The sequence below is a fragment of the Pan troglodytes genome, chromosome 10 (genome assembly GCF_028858775.2).
Source record: "Pan troglodytes isolate AG18354 chromosome 10, NHGRI_mPanTro3-v2.0_pri, whole genome shotgun sequence".
Taxonomy (NCBI): Eukaryota; Metazoa; Chordata; class Mammalia; order Primates; family Hominidae; genus Pan; species Pan troglodytes.
The window spans coordinates 46,721,705-46,745,090 of NC_072408.2; the positions used below are offsets into that span (position 1 = coordinate 46,721,705).

Genomic DNA, 23,386 nt, shown 5'->3' on the forward strand with positions numbered 1-23,386 from the left:
TTTTTTTTTTTAGTAGAGAGGGGGTTTCACCGTGTTAGCCAGGATGGTCTCGATCTCCTCACCTCGTGATCTGCCCGCCTCGGCCTCCCAAAATGCTGGGATTACAGGCGTGAGCCGCTGTGCCCCGCTACATGTTTTTATAAATCCATTCAGTCAACTGTCTTCTTAGTGACTCTACAGTATCTTCTTCTGTTTCACAAATGGTGACACAATGGCTTTAGCAAAATATAAATCCTGGTTAAACCCAATTCACTATCAGGTTTATACCTTCTCCTGAGCAGGTAAACCTGACTAGGGAAAAATACAACCCAGGTGACTGATCTCATTTTATATTTACAACCACAGATGTCTGAATGACCTACTACCTCTCCCTACTTAATTTACTCTACCATTCAGAGATAACTATTTCACAAATTCTCTCTCCACAAACTTCCCACATTTCACACATTCTCTCTCCACAAACCTCCCACACTCCTTCCCCAATCCTTACATTTAGCTAATGATCTCCCCATCCCTGTTTCACTGAAGAAGAAAAAAAAAAGAAAAACATCAGAAGACAAAACTTACACAGTCCCACTACCACATCAGTTATGACTTACAATCAGCTGTAAATAACAGACACAAACACACACTCAACAAAAGAAAAAGAAAAATAGGAAAAAAGATCAGTGTGGCTTAAACAAATTGCTTCATTTTCTCCCATAATGAGACGTCCAGGGGGAGGCAATGCAGGGCTTGACAGCTCCATGTTGTCATCAGGCACCTAGACTCTATCTTCCTCCATCCTTAGCATATCATATGGCATAAGGTTGCTTTATTATCATAAGAAGATTACCAGAACTCCACAGGACCCCAGCCATCTTGTCCATGTTCTAGGCAAAAAAAAGAAAAAAAAGAAAAAGAAAGGGCCAATGACACTAGCTCAATCAATCTTATCAATCCTATTTTAGAAACTTTATCAGCAGCCCCACCAAACAACTTCCACTAACATTTCACCAGAACTTAGTCACATGGACCCCATCAGTTGGAACAGAAGCTGGGCACCCTGTTCCCAAAGAAATCAGGGTTCTGTTACTAAGGAAAAGAGGGAGAATTAGGAAAGATTACCTATTTTGTTCTTCTTTTTTAAAGATGAGGTTTAGCGGCTGGGCACGATAGGTCACATCTGTAATCCCAGCACTTTCGGATGCTGAGGCGGGCAGATCACCTGACGTCGGGAGTTCGAGACCAGCCTGACCAACATGGAGAAACCCCGTCTCTACTAAAAATACAAAACTAGCCAGGTGTGGTGGCACATGCCTGTAATCCCAGCTACTCGGGAGGCTGAAGCAGGAGAATCGCTTCAACCCGGGAGGTAGAGGTTGCGGTGAGCCGAGGTCACGCCATTGCACTCCAGCCTAGGCAACAAGAGCGAAACTCCGTCTCAAAAAAAAAGGATGAGGTTTTGCTATGTTGCCCAGACTGGACTCAAACTCCTGGGCCCAAAGGATCCTCCTGCCTTAGCCTCCCGAGTAGCTGAAAGGCACCACTGTATGACACCATCCCTGGCTGAAATTACCTATTTTCTAGTTCACTGCAGTGGAGGAGAAAAACAGAAATAATCAGAAGAGAAATTCCACAGATTCCACCACTAAATCTAACTGCCAACCGATTAATCGCTCCTAGAATTCTGGCTTCCTCCTGTGTGTCAGCAGGTAAATACTGTGCTCCTTTCCAAGGTGAACCCCTCCATGGTGCACTGGGTGCCTTTCCATTTCACTACTCTAAAGCTTTGCTCCTTTTCCTCACAACATGGATTTTACCTTTTGTTTTTTTTTCTCATTAGCAAACAAATATTCTAAAATAGCTCCCACCTTAGAAACAAAAACAAAAAGAAAACCCCTCCTTTTATTGAACATCCCTATCCAGCTCTCCTGGTTATTACTCTTCTTTCTAACCCCTTAAAGCAAAAATCCTCAAAGAAGTTTTTAAATTCTCCTCCCACCACTTCCTTGTCATGAATTATCTCTTGAACTTACACCAATAAGGCCTTAATTCATCCTTACTGCTCCACTGAAGCCACTCTTGCCCAGGTCACCAGTGAAATCTAACAGCTGATTCTCAGACCCCATGTTACCCAGCCTCCCAGAAAGCACAGTTCAAAAAGCAGAGTTATCACCTGCTCCTGCTTGAAACACTTTCTTCATTTGGTTTCCAGAATACTAAACTCTTCATTATTTTCTTTCTTCTATTTTTTTGGAAACACGGTCTTGCTCTGTTACCCAGGCTGGAACGCAGTGGCGCGATCACAACTTACTGCAGCCTTCACCTCGTGGGCTCCTATGTCAGCCTCCCAAGTAATCGGTACTACAGGTGCACACCATCACGCCTGGCTAATTTTTGTATTTGTTGTAAAGAAGGGATCTCCCTATGTTGCCAGAGCTGGTCTCTAACTCCTGGGCTCAAGCAATCCTCCCACCTTGGCCTCTCCAAGTGCTGGTATTGTAGGTGTGAACCACTGCACCCAGGCCATTATTAACTTCCAACATCACTGTCTGCTCCTTTTACTTTACACTACTAGATCCTCTTCCTAATTTTTATAAGTTAGAGTGCTCTGGGGTTCAGTCCTTGGACCTCTTCCTTTTTTTTTTTTTTTTTTTTTTTTCAGACAGTCTCGCTCTGTTGCCCAGGCTGGAGTGCAATGGCACAATCTCAGCTCACCACAACCTCCGCCTCCCGGGTTCAAGCGATTCTCCTGCCTCAGCCTCCCAAGTAGCTGGGACTATAGGCGCATGCCACCATGCCCAGCTAAATTTTGTAATTTTAGTAGAGACGGGGTTTCACTATGTTGGCCAGGCTTGTCTCGAACTCCTGACTTTGTGATCCGCCCACCTGGTCTTCCCAAAGTGCTGGGATTACAGGCATGAGCCACTGCGCCCGGTTGGATCTCACCCGTTCCCCAGGTGATCTTATCCACTTTCTATACTGATGACTTCTAAATTTATCTCCAACACGACCTCCCCTCTGCACTTTTTAACCAACTATTACTGCCTAATCAACATCTCTACTTATATTTAACCCACTGCATCTCAAACTTAACATGTCCAAAACTGAACTTTTGATTCTTTCCATTTCTCTACACCTGTTCCTCCTTTAGTATTCCCCAGTGTTGCTCAGACCAAAAATCTAGGGGTCATGACTGACTCCTCTCTTTCTTTCTCACAGCCAACTCATTAATAAATCCTGTCAGTTCTGTCTTCAAAATATACTCAGAAGGCTGGGCGTGGTGGCTCAAGCCTATAATCCCAGCACTTTGGGAGGCCAAGGCAGGCAGATCACGAAGTCAGGAGATCAAGACTATCCTGGCTAACACGGTGAAACCCCACATCTACTTAAAAAAAAAAAAAAAAAAATTAGCCGGGCGTGGTGGCACATGCCTGTAGTCCCAGCTACTTGGGAGGCTGAGGCAGGAGAATCACTTGAACCTGGGAGGCAGAGATTGCAGTGAGCCGAGATCACACCACTGCACTCCAGCCTGGGTGACAGAGCAAGACTCCATCTCAAAAACAAAACAAAACAAAACAACTCACATTTCCACCACTTCTTACCACCTCAATAATATCACCTTGATTCAAGCCACTATCATCTCTTATTTGCATTACTGCCCATTCCCTTCTAGTTCATCTTCCTTCTTCCACTCTTAACCTCCTGTGGTTTACTCTCACAAAAGCCAGAGCAATGCTCTTAAAACCTAAAATAGAACATGTCACACCTTTGCTCAAAACTATCTAATAGCTTCTCACTTTTTTTAGAATAAAACACAAAATCTCTCCATGCCTAATAACACTATTACATGAGCTAGACCCTGGCTACCTCTCCAATCTCATTTCATAACGCTCTCCCCCTCACTCACTACTCTGCTCTGGCCTCATTGACCTTCTTGTTAACTGCTTTGAAAAGATATACACATCCAGTTTCCAGACCAGCAGAAAAGAAGCTTGGAAGTCACCACTCCATGATAACAACAAGTAAAAGCTGAACAAACTAAAAAATCAACAGCTCCTTTTTTTTTTTTTTTTTAACTGCTCCATGCAGAGCAGGGCTAAGTCATAGGCAGTGCATCTAGAGCTGCCAACAACTCTTTATAGATCTGTAGGAGAAACTAGATTAAAAAAGTAAAGGAGGCCGGGCGCGGTGGCTCACGCCTGTAATCCCAGCACTTTGGGAGGCTGAGGCGGGTGGATCACAAGGTCAGGAGATCGAGACCATCCTGGCTAATACGGTGAAACCCCGTCTCTATTAAAAATACAAAAAAATTAGCCAGGCATGGTGGCGGGCACCTGTAGTCCCAGCTACTTGGGAGGCTGAGGCAGGAGAATGCCGTGAACCTAGGAGGCAGAGCTTGCAGTGAGCCGAGATTGTGCCACTGCACTCCAGCCTGGGCGACAGAGCGAGACCCTGTCTCAAAAAAAAAAAAAAAAAGTAAAGGAGGCTGAGCATAGTGGTTCATGTCTATAATCCCAGGCCTTTGGGAGGCCAAAGTGGGAGGATGACTAGATGCTAAGAGTTCAAGCCCAGCCTGGGCAACATGGCAAGACCTCATTCTTACAAAATTAAAATTAAACTTTTTTTTTTTTAAGTGAAGGAGCTGGGCAAGGTGGCACACCTATAGTTCCAGTTACTTTACAGGCTGAGGCAGGAGGATCCCTTGAGCCCAGGAGTTCAAGGCTGCAGTATATGATTATCACACCTGTGAATAGCCACTGCACGCCAATCTGGGCAACACAGTTAGGCTTCATCTCTACAAAAAAGTAATAAAAAAGAAATAAAAGGCTGGGTGTGGTGGCTCATGCCTGTAATCCCAGCACTTTAGTAGGCTGAGGCAGGTGGATCACTTGAGGTCTGGAGTTCAGGACCAGCCTGGCCCACATGTTAAAACCACATCTCTATCAAAAAATACAAAAATTGGCTGGGCGTGGTGGCGTATGCTGTAGCCCCAGCTACGCGGGAGGCTGAGGCAGGAGCGTTACTTGAACCTGAGAGGAGGAGGTTGCAGTGAGCCGAGATCACACCACTGCACTCCAGCCTGGGTGACAGAGCGAGACTCCGTCTCAAAACAACAGAAAAAGAAATAAAAGAGAGGACATAATTACAGATTCCATGAACATTAAAGGGAAAATAAAGGAAAACTCTATGTGCACAGATTTGATAACCTAGATGAAACAGACAAATTCCTTGAAAGACACAATCTGCCAAATTCACATAAGAAGAAAGACAATTTGAACAGCTCTATATCTATTAAAGAACTGAATCGGCTGGGCGCGGTGGCTCGTGCCTGTAATCCCAGCACTTTGGGAGGCTGAGGTGGGCAGATCATGAGGTCAGGAGATCGAGACCATCCTGGCTAACACGGTGAAATCCCATCTCTACTAAATATACAAAAAATTAGCTGGGCATGGTGGCACGCACCTGTAGTCCCAGCTACTCGGGTGGCTGAGGCAGGAGAATTGCTTGAACCCAGGAGGCAGAGGTTGCAGTGAGCTGAGATCGCACCACTGCACTCCAGCCTGGGTGACAGAGCGAGACTCCATCTCAAAAAATAATAATAATAATTGAATCAATAATTAATAACCTTCCCAAACAGAAAGCACCAGGCCCAGATGGGTTAACTGATGAATTCTACCAAACATTTATTTATTTATTTTGAGATGGAGTCTTGCTCTGTTCCCCAGCCCGGAGTGCAGTGGTGCAATCTTGGCTCACTGCAACCTCTGCCTTCTGGGTTCAAGTGATTCTCCTGCCTCAACCTCCTGAGTAGCTGGGATTACAGGCGTATGCCACCATGCCTAGCTACTTTGAATTCTACCAAACTTTTAGGGGAAACATTATCCCAATTTTATACCATCTCTTTAAGAAGAAAGAAGCAGAGGGATTATTCCCTAACTCATTCTATGAGATCAGTGTTACCGTAATACCAAAACCAGACAGATACTACAAAAAAAAAAAAAAAAAAAGAAAACTACAGACCAATATTTGCATGGACATAGATGCAAAAATCCTTAATTAAATATCAGAAAATCAAATCCAACACTGGATAAAAAGAATTATATACCAAGACCAAGTGGAATTTATCCCAGGTATACGAGGCTGGTTCAACATTTGAAAATGAATAAGGCCAGGAGCAGTGGCACATGCCTATAATCCCAGCATGTTGGGAGGCTGAAGTGGGACAATCACTTCAGCTCAGGAGCTCAAGACCAGCCTGAGCAACGTGGCAAGACCCCATCTCTACAAAAAATTTAAAAATTAGCAGGGTGTGGTGGCATACACTTGTGGTCCTAGCTACTCAGGAGGCTGAGGTGAGAGGATCGCTGAAGCCCAGGAGACCGAGACTGCAGTGAGCTATGTTCATGCCACTGCACTCCGGCCTGGGTGACAGAGCAAGACCCTGTCTCAAAAAAAAAAAGAAAAAGAAAAGATCAATTAATAAAATCCATCAGATCAGCAGTCTAAAGAAGAAAAAGGCCAGGTGCAGTGGCTCACGCCTGCAATCCCAGGACTTTGGGAGGCCGAGACAAGCAGATGGCTTAAGGTCAGGAGTTCAAGACCAGCCTGGCCAACATGGTGAAACCCTGTATCTGCTAAAAATAAAAAAAATTTGCCAGGTGTGGTGGCGTGCGTCTATAATCCCAGCTAATCCAGTGGCTGAGGCACGAGAATTGTTTGTACCAGGGAGGCGGAGGTTGCAGTGAGCCAAGATGGTGCCGCTGCACTCCATTCTGGGCAACAGAGCAAAACTGTTTAAAAAAGAAAAAAGAAAGAAAAATCACATAATCATATCAACATATGCAGAAGAAGCATATGACAAAATCCAACACTCATTCACGATAAACTCTCTTGGTAAACTAAGATAGAGGGGAACTTTCTCGTCTTGATCAAGAATGTCTACAAAATCCCTACAGCTAACACTATACTTAAAAGTGAGAAATTAGAAGCTTTCTCACTAAGATTAGGAACAGGCAAGCATGTCCCTTCTCACGACTCCAGCAAGACTTATTTTATTCACTGTTATATCAACCCAGCACTTATAAGGAGTACCTGCCATGGTAAGCTCTCAATACTTGTCCAATAAGTAAATAAATAAAAATAGATACCATACTGTTTTCTCTATATTTAATACAATGGACACTTTCTAGTCTTTACCCTATTTAACCTGCAGGATTTGACACTGCAGCATTTGACACTGTACTCGCTTGAAACTCTTTACTTGGATCGTAAAACCCCCAGTTCTTCCTCTTTGATCATTCTTTCTCAGACTCCTTTTATTTGTTTGTTTATTTATTTTTGAAACGGAGTCTCGCTTAGCCGCCCAGGCTGGAGTGCAGTGGTGCGATCTCAGGTCACTGCAACCACTGTCTCCCAGGTTCAAGCGATTCTTCAGTCTCAGCCTCTTGAGTAGCTGGGGTTACAGGCACCCGCCATCATGCCCGGCTTTAGTAGAGATGGGGTTTCAGCATGTTGGCCAGGCTGGTCTTGAATTCCTGACCTCAGGTGATCCACCTGCCTTGGCCTCCCGAAGTGCTAGGATTATCGCACCTGGCCCAGACTCTTTTTTTTTTTTTTTTTTTTTTTTTTTTTTTTTTGAGACAGTCTCGCTCTGTTACCCAGGCTGGAGTGCAGTGGCACAATCTCGGTTCACTGCAACCTCCGCCTCCTGGGTTCAAGCAATTCTCCTGACTCAGCCTCCTGAGTAGCAGGGACTACAAGTGCACGCCACCATGCCTGGCTAATTTTTGTATTTTTTTAGTAGAGACGGGGTTTCACATGTTGGTCAGGATGGTCTTGATCTCCTGATCTTGTGATCCACCTGCCTCGGACTTCCAAAGTGCTGGAATTACAGGCGTGAGCCACCATGCCCAGCCACTTTTTTTTTTTTTTTTTTGAGATGGAGTCTCACTGTTGTTGCCCAGGCTGGAGTGCAATGGTGCAACCTCAGCCTCCTGGGTTCAAGTGCTTCTCCTGTCTCAGCCTCCCAAGTAGCTGGGATTACAAGCATGCGCCACCGTGCCCGGCTAATTTTGTATTTTTAGTAGAGATGGGGTTTCTCCATGTTGCTCAGGCTGGTCTCGATCTCCTGACCTCAGGTGATCTGCCTGCCTTGGGCTCCCAAAGTGCTGCAATTACAGGCGTGAGCCACCGTGCCCAGCCCCAGACTCCTTTTATAAGCTCATTTTCTCCACTTTAAATGTGATCATTCTTTCAATTCCTTACTAAGGCCAGGTTCTCTATCTACTTCAGGGTTCTCTATTAATACCACCACTTTCAGCCGGGAACGGTGGCTCACACCTGTAATCCCAGCACTTTGGGAGGCCGAGGCGGGTGGATCATGAGGTCAGGAGTTCCAGACCAGCCTGGTCAACATGGTGAAACCTTGTCTCCACTAAAAATTCAAAAATTAGCTGGGCACGATGGCAAGCACCTGTAATACCAGCTACTTCGGAGGCTGAGGCAGGAGAATTGCTTGAACCCAGGTGGCAGAGGTTGCAGTGAGCCGAGATTGCACCACTGCACTCCAGCCTGGGTGACAGAGTGAGACTCCGTATCAAAAAGAAAAAAAAAAAGAAAGAAAAGCACTACTTTCCTAGCTCTACACATTCCCCCTGAGTGGTCTTACCATTCCCGTAGTTTAATTACCATTTTAACACTGAAGGTTCAAAATCTGTCTCTCTCTCCCCTCTCCATATCTGCAAGTATGTCTGCCTAATGGACATCTCTAAGCATATGTACTACAGACACTTAAACCTCAAAATGTGTTAAAAACTGACCTTTTCTTACTTCCCACCCACTTCTTTCTTCAATATTTTGATCTCAGTGAAAAGCACCATGATTCACGCGATTATTTAAATGAGAAACCTTTGCTGGTCGCAGTGGTTCACATCTGTAATCCCAGCACTTTGGGAGGCCGAGGTGGGCGGATAGCTTGAAGTCAGGAGTTCGAGACCTGCCTGGCCAACATGGTGAAACCCGGTCTCTACTAAAAATACAAAAATTAACCAGGCGTGGTAGCACATATCTGTAATCCCAGCGACCTGGGAGGCTGAGGCAGGAGAATCACTTGAACCTGGGAGGCAGAGGTTGCAGTGAGCCAAGATCGTGCCACTGCACTCTAGCCTGGGAAACAGAGTGAGACTCTGTCTCAAAAATAGATAGATAGATAGATAGATAGATAGATAGATAGATAAAATAAATGAGAAACCTACAAAATAACCTCCATTCCTTACTTTACCTCACATCCCATATCCAGTCAATCACAAGGTTCAATATTAAACAAAAATTACATATTAAGCACCTACTATGTGCCAGGTATTGTTCTTGTCTCTAGGGATAAAGCCTGCTTGCATTGGCTTACATTATAAGGACATTTACTGTTTCCTTTATTCATTAATATTTATTTAGTTTCTTTAATTTATTATTTAATTAATAAATGTGGAGATAGGTTGGTTTTAAGGTTGGGTCGATAGCTTCACAATATCAGACCACTGCACTGAACTGGCATCTTTATGATTCTCTTTGCATTAGACCCTCAAGGACTGAAGTTGGCTCTAGGCATCATATCTTCAAAGAACATTTCCAAAGGCAGAAAGCAAAGGGAGAGGGGTGAAACAAAAGGGACTTCCTCAACGGGGTAATCTCTTTTTATCAGAGAAGAAAACCATTCCCAGAAAGTCCTCAGCTGACTTGCCTCTTTATGTCCCATTGGTCAGAATCAGGTCCAATCATGAAGGAAACTGAAAAAGCAAGTATCTGGCAAAGGGAAACAAGGTTGCATTTATTTGTCCCCGGGGACTGAGCACACAAATACCCTTTAAACCGTGGCAGATAAAGGAGGCTGTCTTAGCAAGGAGAAATGGAAGAAGGTAGTTTTTGAAAGGGCAACCAAGACTGACTTCCACAAAAAGAGACATGGAGTTTACATAAAAGAAGAAACTTTAAACAAGTAAATAAATGTACAAACAAGGTAATTTCAGATTCTGTAAGAGCTGTGAAATAAGAGTGGTGTGATAAAAAGTAGTGGGCATATTTTGAAAGTAAATTGACAACATGAACTAATGGGACTGAATGTATGAGAAAAAGGTGATTCTAAGTTAACATTGATTCCCATTCATAAATGAAGCTTGAGAAACATAATTAAGGGTCTAAGGTCATACCACTATTAACTGACAAAGCTAGAATTGAATCTAGTCCTATCTGACACCACCGAAGTCAATTTTCTATTTTTTTCCCTTTTTTTTTTTTTTTTTTTTTTTGTTTGAGATAGAGTCTCACTCTGTCACCCAGGCTGGAGTGCAGTAGCATGATCTCTGCTCACTGCAACCTCCACCTCCTGGGTTCAAGCGATTCTCGTGCCTTGGCTTCCCAAGTAGCTGGGATTATAGCCACGTGCCACCAGGGCCAACTAATTTTTGTATTTTTAGTAGACGGGGTTTCGCCATGTTGGCCAGGCTGATCTCTAACTACTGGCCTCAAGTGATCCACCTGCCTCGGCCTCCCAAAGTGCTGTGATTATAGGCCTGAGCCACTGCATCCAGCCCAAAGTCAATTTTCTTTCCCCAATACCATCTATCTGTGGAAAAGCAGATATAAATTTATAATATTGGGATAAATAAGAATGAAGTTCAAATATTTATAAATAGTTAACACTTGGTAAATTGTTGCCATTTGTTATTTTGTTTTTACTTGTAGAGCTAGTGAAATGAACAAAATATTTTGTAAATTTCTGTGTCTAAACCACAATATGGAAACTATCAAAAACAGTTACCCACTGCTTAGAACAGTAGCAAATGGCCATGATACTATGCAGCAAAAATGAGAGTAACTCTAATTGCATCACAGGGTTTCCCACTACACCAAAGACTCAAAGCAAACAGTTGCAGGCCTGAAAGAGTACAACAAAAAAAAGGCCTATATAATCAATTAAAATGTGCAGACAGACTGGGCACAGTGGCCTGTACTGCAATCTCAGCAGTTTGGGAGGCCAAGGTGGGAGGATCGATTGAGCCCAGGAGTTCAAGACCAGCCTGGGTAACAATGAGACTCCACCTCCACAAAAATAAAAAATTAGCCAGGCACAGTGGTGCTTGCCTGTAGTCCCAGCTACTGAGGAGGCTGAGGTGAGAGGATCGCTTGAGCCTGGGAGGTGGAGGCTGCAGTGAGCCATGATCATGCCCCTGTAATCCAGCCTAGGCAACAGAGTGAGACCCTGTCTTAGGGGAGGAAAAAAAGTCAAGACAGTAAATACTACTGTGTTTATGTTCCAGACATAGATAACTACTATTTACTCGTGTGTGTGTGTGTGTGTGTGTGTGTGTGTGTGTGTGTGTATAGGTATGTATAATAAATAGAGGCTGAGCATGGTGGCTCATGCCTATAATTAATCCCAGCACTTTGGGAGGCCAAGGTGGGTGGATCACTTGAGGTGAAGAGTTCGAGACCAGCCTGGCCAACATCGTGAAACCCCATCTCTACTAAATTACAAAAACTAGCCAGGTGATGGTGGCGCACATCTGTAATTCCAGCTACTAAGGAGGCTGAGGTGGGAGAATCGCTTGAACCTGGGAGATGGAGGCTGCAATGAGCTGAGATGGCACCACTGCACTCCAGCCTTGGCAATAGAGCAAGACTCTGTCTCAAAAACAAAAAAAAAACAAAAAAAAAACAAAACAGAGGCCGTGCATGGTGGTTCACACCTGTACTCCTAGCACTTTGGGAGGCCAAGGCGGGCAGATCACAAGGTCAAGAGTTTGAGACCAGCCTGGCCAATATGGTGAAACCCTATCTCTACTAAAAATATATATAAAAAAATAGGCTGGGTGCAGTGGCTCATGCCTTTAATCCCAGCACTTTGGGAGGCCGAGGTGGGCGGATCACTTGAGGTCGGGAGTTCGAGACCAGCCTGACCAACACGGAGAAACCCTGTCTCTACTAAAAATAAAATACAAAAAATTAGCTGGGCGTGGTGGCGCATGCCTGTAATCCCAGCTACTTGGGAGGCTAAGGCAGGAGAATCGCTTGAACCCAGGAGGTAGAGGTTGCAGTGAGCTGAGATCATGCATCATTGCACTCCAGCCTGGGCAAGAAGAGCAAAACTCCATCTCAAAAAATAGATAGATAGATAGATGTAAAATTAGCCGGGCACGGTGGCACGTACCTGTTTTCCCAGTTACTCACTTGGGAGGCTGAGGCAGGAGAATCACTTAAACCTGGGAGATGGAGGTTGCAGTGAGCCAAGATCATGCCACTGCACTCCAGCCTAGGAGACAGAGCGAGACTCTGTCTCAAACAAACAAACAAAACAAATAGACCTGGCCGGGCGTGGTGGCTCACGCCTGTAATCCCAGCACTTTGGGAGGCCGAGGCGGGCAGATCACGAGGTCAGGAGATCGAGACCATCCTGGCTAACACGGTGAAACCCCGTCTTACTAAAAAAATACAAAAAATTAGCAGCCGGGCATGGTGGCGGGCGCCTGTAGTCCCAGCTACTCGGGAGGCTGAGGCAGGAGAATGGCGTGAACCTGGGAGACAGAGGTTGCAGTGAGCTGAGATTGTGCCACTGCACTCCAGCCTGGGCAACAGAGTGAGACTCCGTCTCAAAAAAAAAAAACAAAAAACAAAAAACAAATATACCTATGTAGGTTAAGTATGGATTTTAAAAAAAATCAGACTTTCCTGTCAGGTCCTAAAGGGGAGGCAGGCTGGGCATGGTGGCTCACGCCTGTAATCCTAGCACTTTGGGAGGCCGAGGCGGGCAAATCATTTGAGGCCAGGAGTTCGAGACCAGCCGGGGCAACACGGCAAAACCCCATCTCTGCTAAAAATATAAAAAATAGCCAGGTGTCGTGGCACATGCCTGTAATCCCAGCTACTTGGGAGGCTGAGCCACAGGAATTCCTTGAACTCACAAGGCAGAGGTTTCGGTGAACTGAGATTGTGCCACTGCACTCCAGCCTGTGCAACAAAGCAAGAACCTGTCTCAAACAAAAAAAAAAAAAAAAAGAAAAAGAAAAAAAGAAAAGGAAAAAGAGGCACAATACATTTATCATTATTCAATATTATTCTGGCATAAAAATGTGTTACAGTTGGGTGTGGTGGCTCATGCCTGTAATCCCAGCACTTTGGGAGGCCGAGGCAGGCGGAGTACATGAGTCCAGGAGTTTGAGACCAGCCTGGGCAACATGGAAAAACCCCATCTCTACAAAAAAAAAAAAAAAAAAAATATATATATATATATATATATATTTTTTTTTTTACTCCTCCAATACTGGGCAGGGCTATGCCCATTGAATCATCAGAACATCGCCAGGTGTGCGGATCACAAGGTCAAGAGAACGAGATCATCCTGGCCAACGTGGTGAAACCCCGTCTCTACTAAAAATACAAAAATTAGCTGGGCACAGTGGCACGTGCCTACAGTCCCAGCTGCTCGGGAGGCTGAGGCAGGATAATTGCTTGAACCTGGGAGACAGAGGTTGCAGTGAGCTGAGATTGTGCCACTGCACTCCAGCCTGGCGACAGAGCGAGACTCCATCTAAAAAAAAAAAAAGAAAAAGAATCAGCTGGGTGTGGTGGCTCACACCTGTAATCCCAGCCCTTTGGGAGCCCAAGGTGGGCGGATCACCTGAGGTCGGGAGTTGGAGACCAGCCTGACCAACACGGAGAAAGCCCGTCTCTACTAAAAATACAAAATTAGCTGGGCGTGGTGGCACATGTCTGTAATCCCAGCTACTCGGGAGGCTGAGGCAGGAGAATCACTTGAACTTGGGAGGCAGAGGTTGCAGTGAGCCAAAATTGTGCCATTGCACTCCAGCCTGGGCAACAAGAGTGAAACACTCTCTCTCAAAAAAAAAAAAAAAAAAAAAAAAATCATCAGACAGAACATCATGCAAATATGGACCTCCCCTGGCTCCCTAGAAACCAACTGCAAATTCTCTTTTTTTTTTTTTTTTGAGACAGAGTCTCGCTCTGTTGCCCAGGCTGGAGTGCAGTGGCGTGATCTCGGCTCACTGCAAGCTCCGCCTCCCAGGTTCACACCATTCTCCTGCCTCGGCCTCCCGAGTAGCTGGGACTACAGGTGCCCACCACCACACCTGGCTAATTTTTTGTATTTTTAGTAGAGATGGGGTTTCACCGTGTTAGCCAGGATGGTCTCGATCTCCTGACTTCGTGATCCGCCTGCCTCAGCCTCCCAGAGTGCTGGGATTACAGGCATGAGCCACCGTGCCCGGCCCACCAACTGCAAATTCTTATAAGAGAATCCTGTCCCAAAGATCAACGTCCACTGTCAGCAGGAAGACGTTACAAAAAATGACCTTCACCCTTCATCTCCCCTTAAGATTAGAGTAGTAGAGGAGAAGAGTAAAGGAGGTATTATGTTAGGGAAACAGGAACATAAGAGTTAGGGTAACATGGCCACGTACGGTGGCTCACGCCTGTAATTCCAGCACTTTGGGAGGCCGAGGCGGGCGGATCACCTGAGGTCAGAAGTTCGAGACTAGTCTGGCCAACATTGTGAAATCCCTTCTCTACTAAAAATACAAAAATAATCTGGGCATTGTGGCAGGTGCCTGTAATCTCTGCTACTTGGGAGGCTGAGACAGGAGAATCGCTTGAACCCGCGAGGCAGAGGTTGCAGTGCGCCAAGATCACGCCATTGCACCCCTGCCTGGGTGACAAAAACAAAACTGTGTCTCAAAAAAAGAAAAAAGGGCTAGGATAACACAATTTCAAAATCAATTCTAAATTTAGACTAGCAAAGCCTATTCCTTACCAGATACAACCCATGGTCATAAGATGTTTACAGCTAAGAAAGCAGTTTATTAATGCTGGCAAGGACAAACTCCTATGACAACAAAATGTTCAGATGTCCCAATATCACATAACAATATACCCTTTTTTTTTTTTGGAGATGGAGTTTCGGTCAAAAAAATAAAATAAAATAAAAAAGTTTTCTTTTAGTTTGATTACTCTGTGAAACCTGAGGTATTTATTATCAAGAAACTAAAAAAACAAGCCCTCAAATACTTCCTCATTCACAACAGGGGAATACACAGACAGATAAAAGCTAATAGTTTTAGGAAGGTATCTGGGGAGACATATAGGCCCACGGGAGGAAATCCCTGCAGCGGCGGCTCTGATAATCTGCAGAGAGCTAGAAGGGAGGTTCTCCCCTCCCCCAGAAAAATCTATCCCAAAACCATAAACTACATCGCCAATCCTTGGAAATACATAAGGTGGTTAGGGTTAAAGGGTGGCTTCAAAATGGTTCTAGCAGAAACCTATTGCGGTTACTGAACTATTCAAAATATTTGCCCAGAGATAGCTTTTCTGGATAAAATAGCTTTATTCAGAGCCGACAGCAAAATGGAGTTCAGCAGGGTGGTTCCCTAACATTCATTCTTCCCGTTAAAGCAAGCTAATTATTTTCAGATTCGTTTTAGGAATAAGAGTGGGGGTGGTCCAATGGTAGTGGGTTATCAGAACTTATTAACATTAGTATCACTAAAATTGATATGCAACCCCCACTGCTAAAATTGACAGAATTTTTTTTTTTAAAGAATAAGAAGAGGGACAAAATAAGTGAGAACAATATTCAAATATATTCCTGCCTCCTCTATCCAGTTGCAAAAATGTATGCAAATTTGGATTTTGAATCAAATGCCTTTAACAAGACTACCAAAACTATCGGAAATAAACAAGAACCTCTTGGTTTGCAGGTCAGGTTCAGATGGGTGGAGACACACATATATAGATATATATAACTCCTTACAAAATACACTTATAAATCATATAGATTTGTTATTTGTCTAAAATGAAGGATGAAGGCTGTACCAAATCTTCACAGGCTAATAACTGAATATGAACTATGAATTTTTAGTGTTTTAGGTTTAACCTTTTTCTTCCTCGTATACTGGGCAGATATTCTGAATAGTAACATCAACACGTTTCTGCTAGGACCATTTTAAAGCCACATTTTAAACCTAACCACCTTCTGCATTTCCAAGGATTAGCAATGTGGTTTATGGCCTTGAAATAGATTTTCCAGGGGCGGGGCGGAGGGAGAACTAGTCTACTCCTATAATGTGGGCCTCCAAGCACTAAGCTATAACCAATTGATGTATCTTGACACAAGGCCAAGCCGTCTTATTTACAAAACTCTTAAGTTGCACAAGGAATCCCTACTTCCTAACATCCTTCGGTGTCAAACTATTTCCTCCCTATCCAAGTCTTTCCTCACTTCTTCAACTCAGCTACCACCTTTGAAATGTGTTTTTAAATCTCCTTTTCAAAAAGCCCCTAGGACTGTTCCATAAAGTTGATGGCTTAGATCTAAAATTCGGGCCTACTTTGCCCTTTTAACAGCTTCAATGTTAAATGCTTGGGCACTACTCTTCGAATGACTGAAATACTATTTGCTTCCACCGTTTGGTACTCTCACTTTGGAGAACAAGTCATTACAGTAAACCATGTACACCTATTCGGTTTTCTAAAGCTCGCGTTTTTCACATTATCAGGTAAGTACCGAATGCACTGCCTTTAAAGGAACTGAGAAAATAAAAAGGCAAAACTCACTGACAAACTGTGGCAACATGAAATTAATCAGCTGAGCTATCCGAACCACAACTTTCTGCATTTCACGGTGCTTCGTCTTTCAAATTGTATGGCTCTCTGAAGTCCTGGGTTTCCTCCGAATTAAGGCAAGCCTCGTCGCCCATTCCCTGGTCGGTGTCTTTCCGACTCGCGCCCGCCCCTCGCCAGGCCCTCGCAGCCATGCGCCGCACACTGCAGTACTGGCGCGCGCGGCCCGCAGGCGCGGCAGACCCCACCCCGCGGCCGCGCGAGGGGAGGGGGCTCGGGGCTCGGAGCCCGCCTCTGCGGCGGCCAGGCCGGGCGCGGAGTGGGCGCGCGGGGCCGGAGGAGGGGCCAGCGACCGCGGCACCGCCTGTGCCCGCCCGCCCCTCCGCAGCCGCTACTTAAGAGGCTCCAGCGCCGGCCCCGCCCTAGTGCGTTACTTACCTCGACTCTTAGCTTGTCGGGGACGGTAACCGGGACCCGGTGTCTGCTCCTGTCGCCTTCGCCTCCTAATCCCTAGCCACTATGGTGAGTAAGCCGCGCGGCTCCCGGCTGCTTTCAGGGAAGCAGGGAAAAGCGAGCCGGCGGGGCGCTGGGGCCCTGTATACAGCCGGGAAGGGCTGGCCTCAGAGCCGTCCGTTTGGAGGGCGGAAAACGAGGCGAGAGGCCAGGGCGGGAGTGGTGAGACCTCGGTGTGTGTAAATAGCGGGGGCCCGGAAAGGTCGAGGGGCGCCAGGATTTCTTCTCGGACTCTGGAAGGGATGGGGGGCTCGGGCTGCCCTCCGCCGTATCCGGAGCTCTCTTTTGTCGCGTAACTGTGTCCTGGGTGCGGTCCCTCGAGTCCCCGCAGTCCTTTCCAGCGCATGCCCTTACTCCGCCTTGGGTGGACGCGCGCGCGGACTCTTCCAGCCCTCACTTCCTCTTGAGCGCGAAAAGCGGGGGTGGGAAGCAGCTGGAGACAAAAGCGCGCACGCGCGACCGTTACCTTCCCGCCGCTCCTGGGCGGGAAACCGCCACTGCGGTTTGCGCATGCGCTCTGGGTCGCGACGCGACTAGGGCTACAGGGCGTGTCTCCTGTTAACCTGAGTGTTCTTTTTTTGATGAAAGCAATAAGAGGACTCCGGAAGAGCTCCCTGTCAATGTACCGCTCTACACCAGTGTATTAGGACAGTTCGTACACAACAGTCTGTAGAGGCCACCTGTCTCTCCCTGCTGCGTTAGGAATTCAGGGGAGCAGGTGGTGGCAGTAAGGGATTTTTGAGGGAACGGAAATCGGATCTTGACCCAGATCTGGGCCACCGATAATCTCCTACTGCGCTCAGACTGCTGTGGAGGTGTTAGGCTGAGCCCGATGCCGGCAGGCAAGGGAGGATGGGCGGCTTGGGCAGCGCCTTTGCAGACGTGGCCATTTCGTGCCTCTGCAGCGCCGCCGGGGGGCGCAAGAGCGCGCGCCCGGAATTGCTCATTCATCCTGTGCCGCAGAGCCCCGCCCCTTGTCCCTGCGGACAGACATTTCTTCTGCGCTGGTCTGGCCACGTGCTTCCTGTGCTAGGAGCTGCCCGGAAATGTGGCCACCTAGTCTAAAGTGGGATTCTGGGGCCTGAGCGCTGGATGGATGCCCACCTTCCTGTCTTGGTCCTCCAAAGGAGGAAGCTGTGACTGAGCTGTCTTGGTCTGGAAGGAGGCCTTCCCGGTTTAGGATGGGAAGGTAACATTCATTAAAAGCAACGTAGACTATAGTGTAGCTGTTCTCAAAAGAATAGTACATCTTAGAAAAGGATCTTTAGAAAAGGAAATTCGTTTTCAGATTACGTGAGTAGCCTAGGTAACACAGCCAGACCTCATCTCCACAAAAAAAATGAAAAAATTAGCCAGCTTGGTGGCCTGTGCCTGTGGTCCCAGCTGCTCCAGAGGCTGAGGTGGGGGGATGACTGGAGCCTAGGCTGCAATGAGCCTAGATGGCATCACTGCACTCAAGCCTGGGCGACAGACCTTATCTCTAAAAAAATAAAGATTGCATGAGTATTTTGTTCCACTTGACAGTCATCAATAGATTGGTTTAAATTGTGATATCTTTTCCTTCCCGAAGCGTGAGTGCATCTCCATCCACGTTGGCCAGGCTGGTGTCCAGATTGGCAATGCCTGCTGGGAGCTCTACTGCCTGGAACACGGCATCCAGCCCGATGGCCAGATGCCAAGTGACAAGACTATTGGGGGAGGAGATGACTCCTTCAACACCTTCTTCAGTGAGACGGGCGCTGGCAAGCACGTGCCCCGGGCTGTGTTTGTAGACTTGGAACCCACAGTCATTGGTGAGTTGACCTCAGTAACCTGAGATCCCAGGATGCTGGGACAGGTCTGTCCAGGGGCTTCTCTTGTCACTCACTCACTCCCTCCGTCCTTTTCTCCCTCCTCCAGATGAAGTTCGCACTGGCACCTACCGCCAGCTCTTCCACCCTGAGCAGCTCATCACAGGCAAGGAAGATGCTGCCAATAACTATGCCCGAGGGCACTACACCATTGGCAAGGAGATCATTGACCTTGTGTTGGACCGAATTCGCAAGCTGGTAAGCACCACAAGTAAATATGCATTTAATGTGGTGTGATAGTTCCAGTGCAAGTTGGGTGGAGTGACTGACATTCATTCTTTGGCACCTACCAAAATGTGGAATAGGCTGCTTGCTATATTAATTGGACTTCTAAATCAGATAGTCCCTAGGTTATGGACAGTTTGTGGATATGTCTGTTTTGCCAATTCCTTGTGCTTACATCAATGAGATACGGTTCGTAATCTAAAAAGTTTAAGTAGAAATTCTAAGATAATGTGTCCTGGCATTAAAATATTACATTTTTTTATTCCCCTGCAGGCTGACCAGTGCACCGGTCTTCAGGGCTTCTTGGTTTTCCACAGCTTTGGTGGGGGAACTGGTTCTGGGTTCACCTCCCTGCTCATGGAACGTCTCTCAGTTGATTATGGCAAGAAGTCCAAGCTGGAGTTTTCCATTTACCCGGCGCCCCAGGTTTCCACAGCTGTAGTTGAGCCCTACAACTCCATCCTCACCACCCACACCACCCTGGAGCACTCTGATTGTGCCTTCATGGTAGACAATGAGGCCATCTATGACATCTGTCGTAGAAACCTCGATATCGAGCGCCCAACCTACACTAACCTTAACCGCCTTATTAGCCAGATTGTGTCCTCCATCACTGCTTCCCTGAGATTTGATGGAGCCCTGAATGTTGACCTGACAGAATTCCAGACCAACCTGGTGCCCTACCCCCGCATCCACTTCCCTCTGGCCACATATGCCCCTGTCATCTCTGCCGAGAAAGCCTACCATGAACAGCTTTCTGTAGCAGAGATCACCAATGCTTGCTTTGAGCCAGCCAACCAGATGGTGAAATGTGACCCTCGCCATGGTAAATACATGGCTTGCTGCCTGTTGTACCGTGGTGACGTGGTTCCCAAAGATGTCAATGCTGCCATTGCCACCATCAAAACCAAGCGCAGCATCCAGTTTGTGGATTGGTGCCCCACTGGCTTCAAGGTTGGCATCAACTACCAGCCTCCCACTGTGGTGCCTGGTGGAGACCTGGCCAAGGTACAGAGAGCTGTGTGCATGCTGAGCAACACCACAGCCATTGCTGAGGCCTGGGCTCGCCTGGACCACAAGTTTGACCTGATGTATGCCAAGCGTGCCTTTGTTCACTGGTACGTGGGTGAGGGGATGGAGGAAGGTGAGTTTTCAGAGGCCCGTGAAGATATGGCTGCCCTTGAGAAGGATTATGAGGAGGTTGGTGTGGATTCTGTTGAAGGAGAGGGTGAGGAAGAAGGAGAGGAATACTAATTATCCATTCCTTTTGGCCCTGCAGCATGTCATGCTCCCAGAATTTCAGCTTCAGCTTAGCTGACAGATGTTAAAGCTTTCTGGTTAGATTGTTTTCACTTGGTGATCATGTCTTTTCCATGTGTACCTGTAATATTTTTCCATCATATCTCAAAGTAAAGTCATTAACATCAAAAGCTTTGTTTCCTGCGTTTTTTTCTAAAAGTGCCTTGGTTTTTAGACTCATCTATACTTGGAGTATAGAGAGTCTGCAATATGCTGGTGGTGTCAAGGATCCCACTTACTGTGCAGGTACCTCTAGGGAAAAGGGAGCTCAACAGACTAGAAAGGCAGGAGCCCTAGATTCTCAGACTAGTTTACCACCTCAACGCTTGCATAGGGGGTGGGGAAAGTCATTCTGCTAATCTAAAGCTCATTTAGCTCTTCAGAGTAAGACTGGGTAGTTACTAATGAGTAATGTATAGGAAGTGTAAGTTTTGAATATCCACTGAGATGCTGCTGTTTAAAGTGGCCTGCTGACCTTGTTAGTGTAATTAAGAAATTTCCAAGTGATCTTTGGCTGGTCATGGTGGCTCACACCTCTGATCCCAGACATTGAAGACCAGCCTGGGAGACATGATGAAACCCCATCTACAAAAACAAAAATTTGGGTGTGGTGGTGTGAGCCTATAAGCCCAGCTACTTGAGAGGCTGATGAGATTGAGGCTGTGGTGAGCTGTGATTGTACCACTGCACTCCAGCCTTGGTGACAGATCCTGTCAAGAAAAAACAGTGACCTGGGAAAAACATCTGACTAGGAATATTTGAGGGTGGTGACGTAAAGGCTGTTTCCAGCCCTATTGTGATAGGAAAAAGTAGGACCAGAACTGATGGTGGTCAATAAAAGTCATGCTAGGTAAGAAGGCTAAACAATAAGCCATATGCATTGGTGGGAGAGGACTGCATTACATGAGGATAAAGCGGCAACATTTGTAAAGTTTAGGATAAAAGTTTATAGCATTTGGCATGGTTTACATCCTTTCAAGTATTTTGGCTACATGTAACAGACTTGTAGGTACAGAGAATGTAAATAGAGGATTTAACCTAGGAGAAAATGTAGATTTCAAATCCGGAAAGCACAGGAAAATTATGGCTGCTAAAGACCTTGATGTCTTCTTGGTTCAAGACTGAAAGAATACATGAGGCGTTTTTTTAAAAAGAAGAGGCCAGGCGCAGTGGCTCATGCCTGTAATCCCAACGCTTTGGGAGGCTTGAGGCGGGTGGATCACCTGAGGTCAGGAGTTTGAGACCAGCCTGGCCAACATGGAGAAACTCCATCTCTACTAAAAATACAAAATTAGCCGGACGTCGTGGCGCATTCCTGTAATCCCGGCTACTCAGGAGGCTGAGGCAGAATTGCTTGAACCTTGGGTCAGGCGTGGTGGCTCACAACTGTAATCCCAAGCACTTTGGGAGGCCGAGGCGGGCGGATCACGGGGTTAGGAGATCGAGACCATCCTGGCTAACACGGTGAAACCCCGTATCTACTAAAAATACAAAAAATTAGCTGGGCGTGGTGGTGGGCGCCTGTAGTCCCAGCTACTCGGGAGGCTGAGGCAGGAGAATGGCATGAACCCGGGAGGCGGAGCTTGCAGTGAGCAGAAATTGTGCCACTGCACTCCAGCCTGGGCGACAGAGCAAGACGCCATCTCAAAAAAAAAGCAAAAACAGAATTGCTTGAACCCGGGAGGCGGAGCTTGCAGTGAGCAGAAATCGCGCCATTGCACTCCAGCCTGGGCAACAAGAGCAAAACTTCATCTCAAAAAAAAAAAAAGTAGGGAAGTCTACAATTTTCCCAGGTTTTTTTTTTTTTTTTTTTTTTTTTTTTAGCCCATAAATCCTATAAATTTACAAAATGTAGTCAGCCCTCCCTATCTGTGGGTTCCATATCTAGATTTGACTAACTGGATTGAAAATACTTGGAAGCAACCGGCCATAGTGGTTCATGCCTATAATACCAGCACTTTGGTGAAGGCGGGAGGATCACTTGAGCCCAGGAGTTTGAGACCAGCCTAGGCAACCTAGGGAGACCCTGTCATTACAAAACTAAAACAAAAACAAATTAGCCAGTGTAATTGTGCTGCTGCATTCATGTCTGGGTGCCAGAGAAAGACCCTATCTCAAAATATATATTTGGAAAAATGGATAGTTGTGTCTGAACTGAACATATACTTGTCCCCTTTATTCACTAAATGATACAGTATAACAATTATTTGCATAGCATTCACATTGTATTAGGTATTATAAGTAATTTGGAAATGACTTAAAGTATACAGGAAGATGTGTGCAGGTTACATGCAAACACCAGAGTTCTCTATATAAGGAACTTGAGCATTCATGGATTTTGATATCTTCCAGGGATACTAAGGGATGACTGCAACTCTCAGCTCCAAAGGTAATCTGATTTGGCATGAACAATTCAGAGAAAAAGCTTTGGTGGGGAGCCTACAGGCCTAGCATAGCAACAAAAATGTAGCCATCACAGGCTCCAAGGGAAAGCAGACATCTTTATTTATTTTTTATTTTATTATTTATTTATTTATTTATTTATTTATTTATTTATTTATTTATTTATTTTGAGACGGAGTCTCGCTCTGTCTCCCAGGCTGGAGTGCAGTGGTGTGGTCTCGGCTCACTGCAACCTCAGCCTCCCAGGTTCAAGTGATTCTCCTGCCTCAGCCTCCCGAGTAGCTGGGATTACAGGCACCTGCCACCAAGCCTGGCTAATTTTTGTATTTTTAGTAGAGTTGGGGTTTCAACATGTTGGCCAGGCTGGTCTCGAACTCCTGACCTCGTGATCTGCCCGCCTCGGCCTCCCAAAGTGCTGGGATTACAGGCATGAGTCTCTGGGTGTGCCGAGCTGCAGACACCTTTAAAGAACTGAGAGGCCCGGG

The 23,386-nt window shown here is 46.1% G+C and overlaps 1 protein-coding gene and 1 long non-coding RNA gene across 2 annotated transcripts; one reads left to right on the forward strand and one right to left on the reverse strand.

Annotated features, from left to right (window-relative positions):
* Positions 1-669: 669 nt before the first annotated feature.
* Positions 670-16,825, reverse strand: LOC107967521 (uncharacterized). Its single transcript, XR_001707991.4, has 2 exons — positions 16,606-16,825; positions 670-872 (listed from the first exon to the last, which is right to left on the reverse strand). It is a non-coding gene; the product is annotated as an uncharacterized LOC107967521 (long non-coding RNA).
* Positions 16,826-17,035: 210 nt separating this feature from the next.
* Positions 17,036-20,629, forward strand: TUBA1B (tubulin, alpha 1b). Its single transcript, NM_001034095.1, is given in 4 exon segments — positions 17,036-17,133; positions 18,695-18,917; positions 19,024-19,172; positions 19,473-20,629. Coding segments are annotated over 4 exon segments (1,356 nt in total). The 5' UTR covers positions 17,036-17,130; the 3' UTR covers positions 20,454-20,629.
* Positions 20,630-23,386: the final 2,757 nt, after the last annotated feature.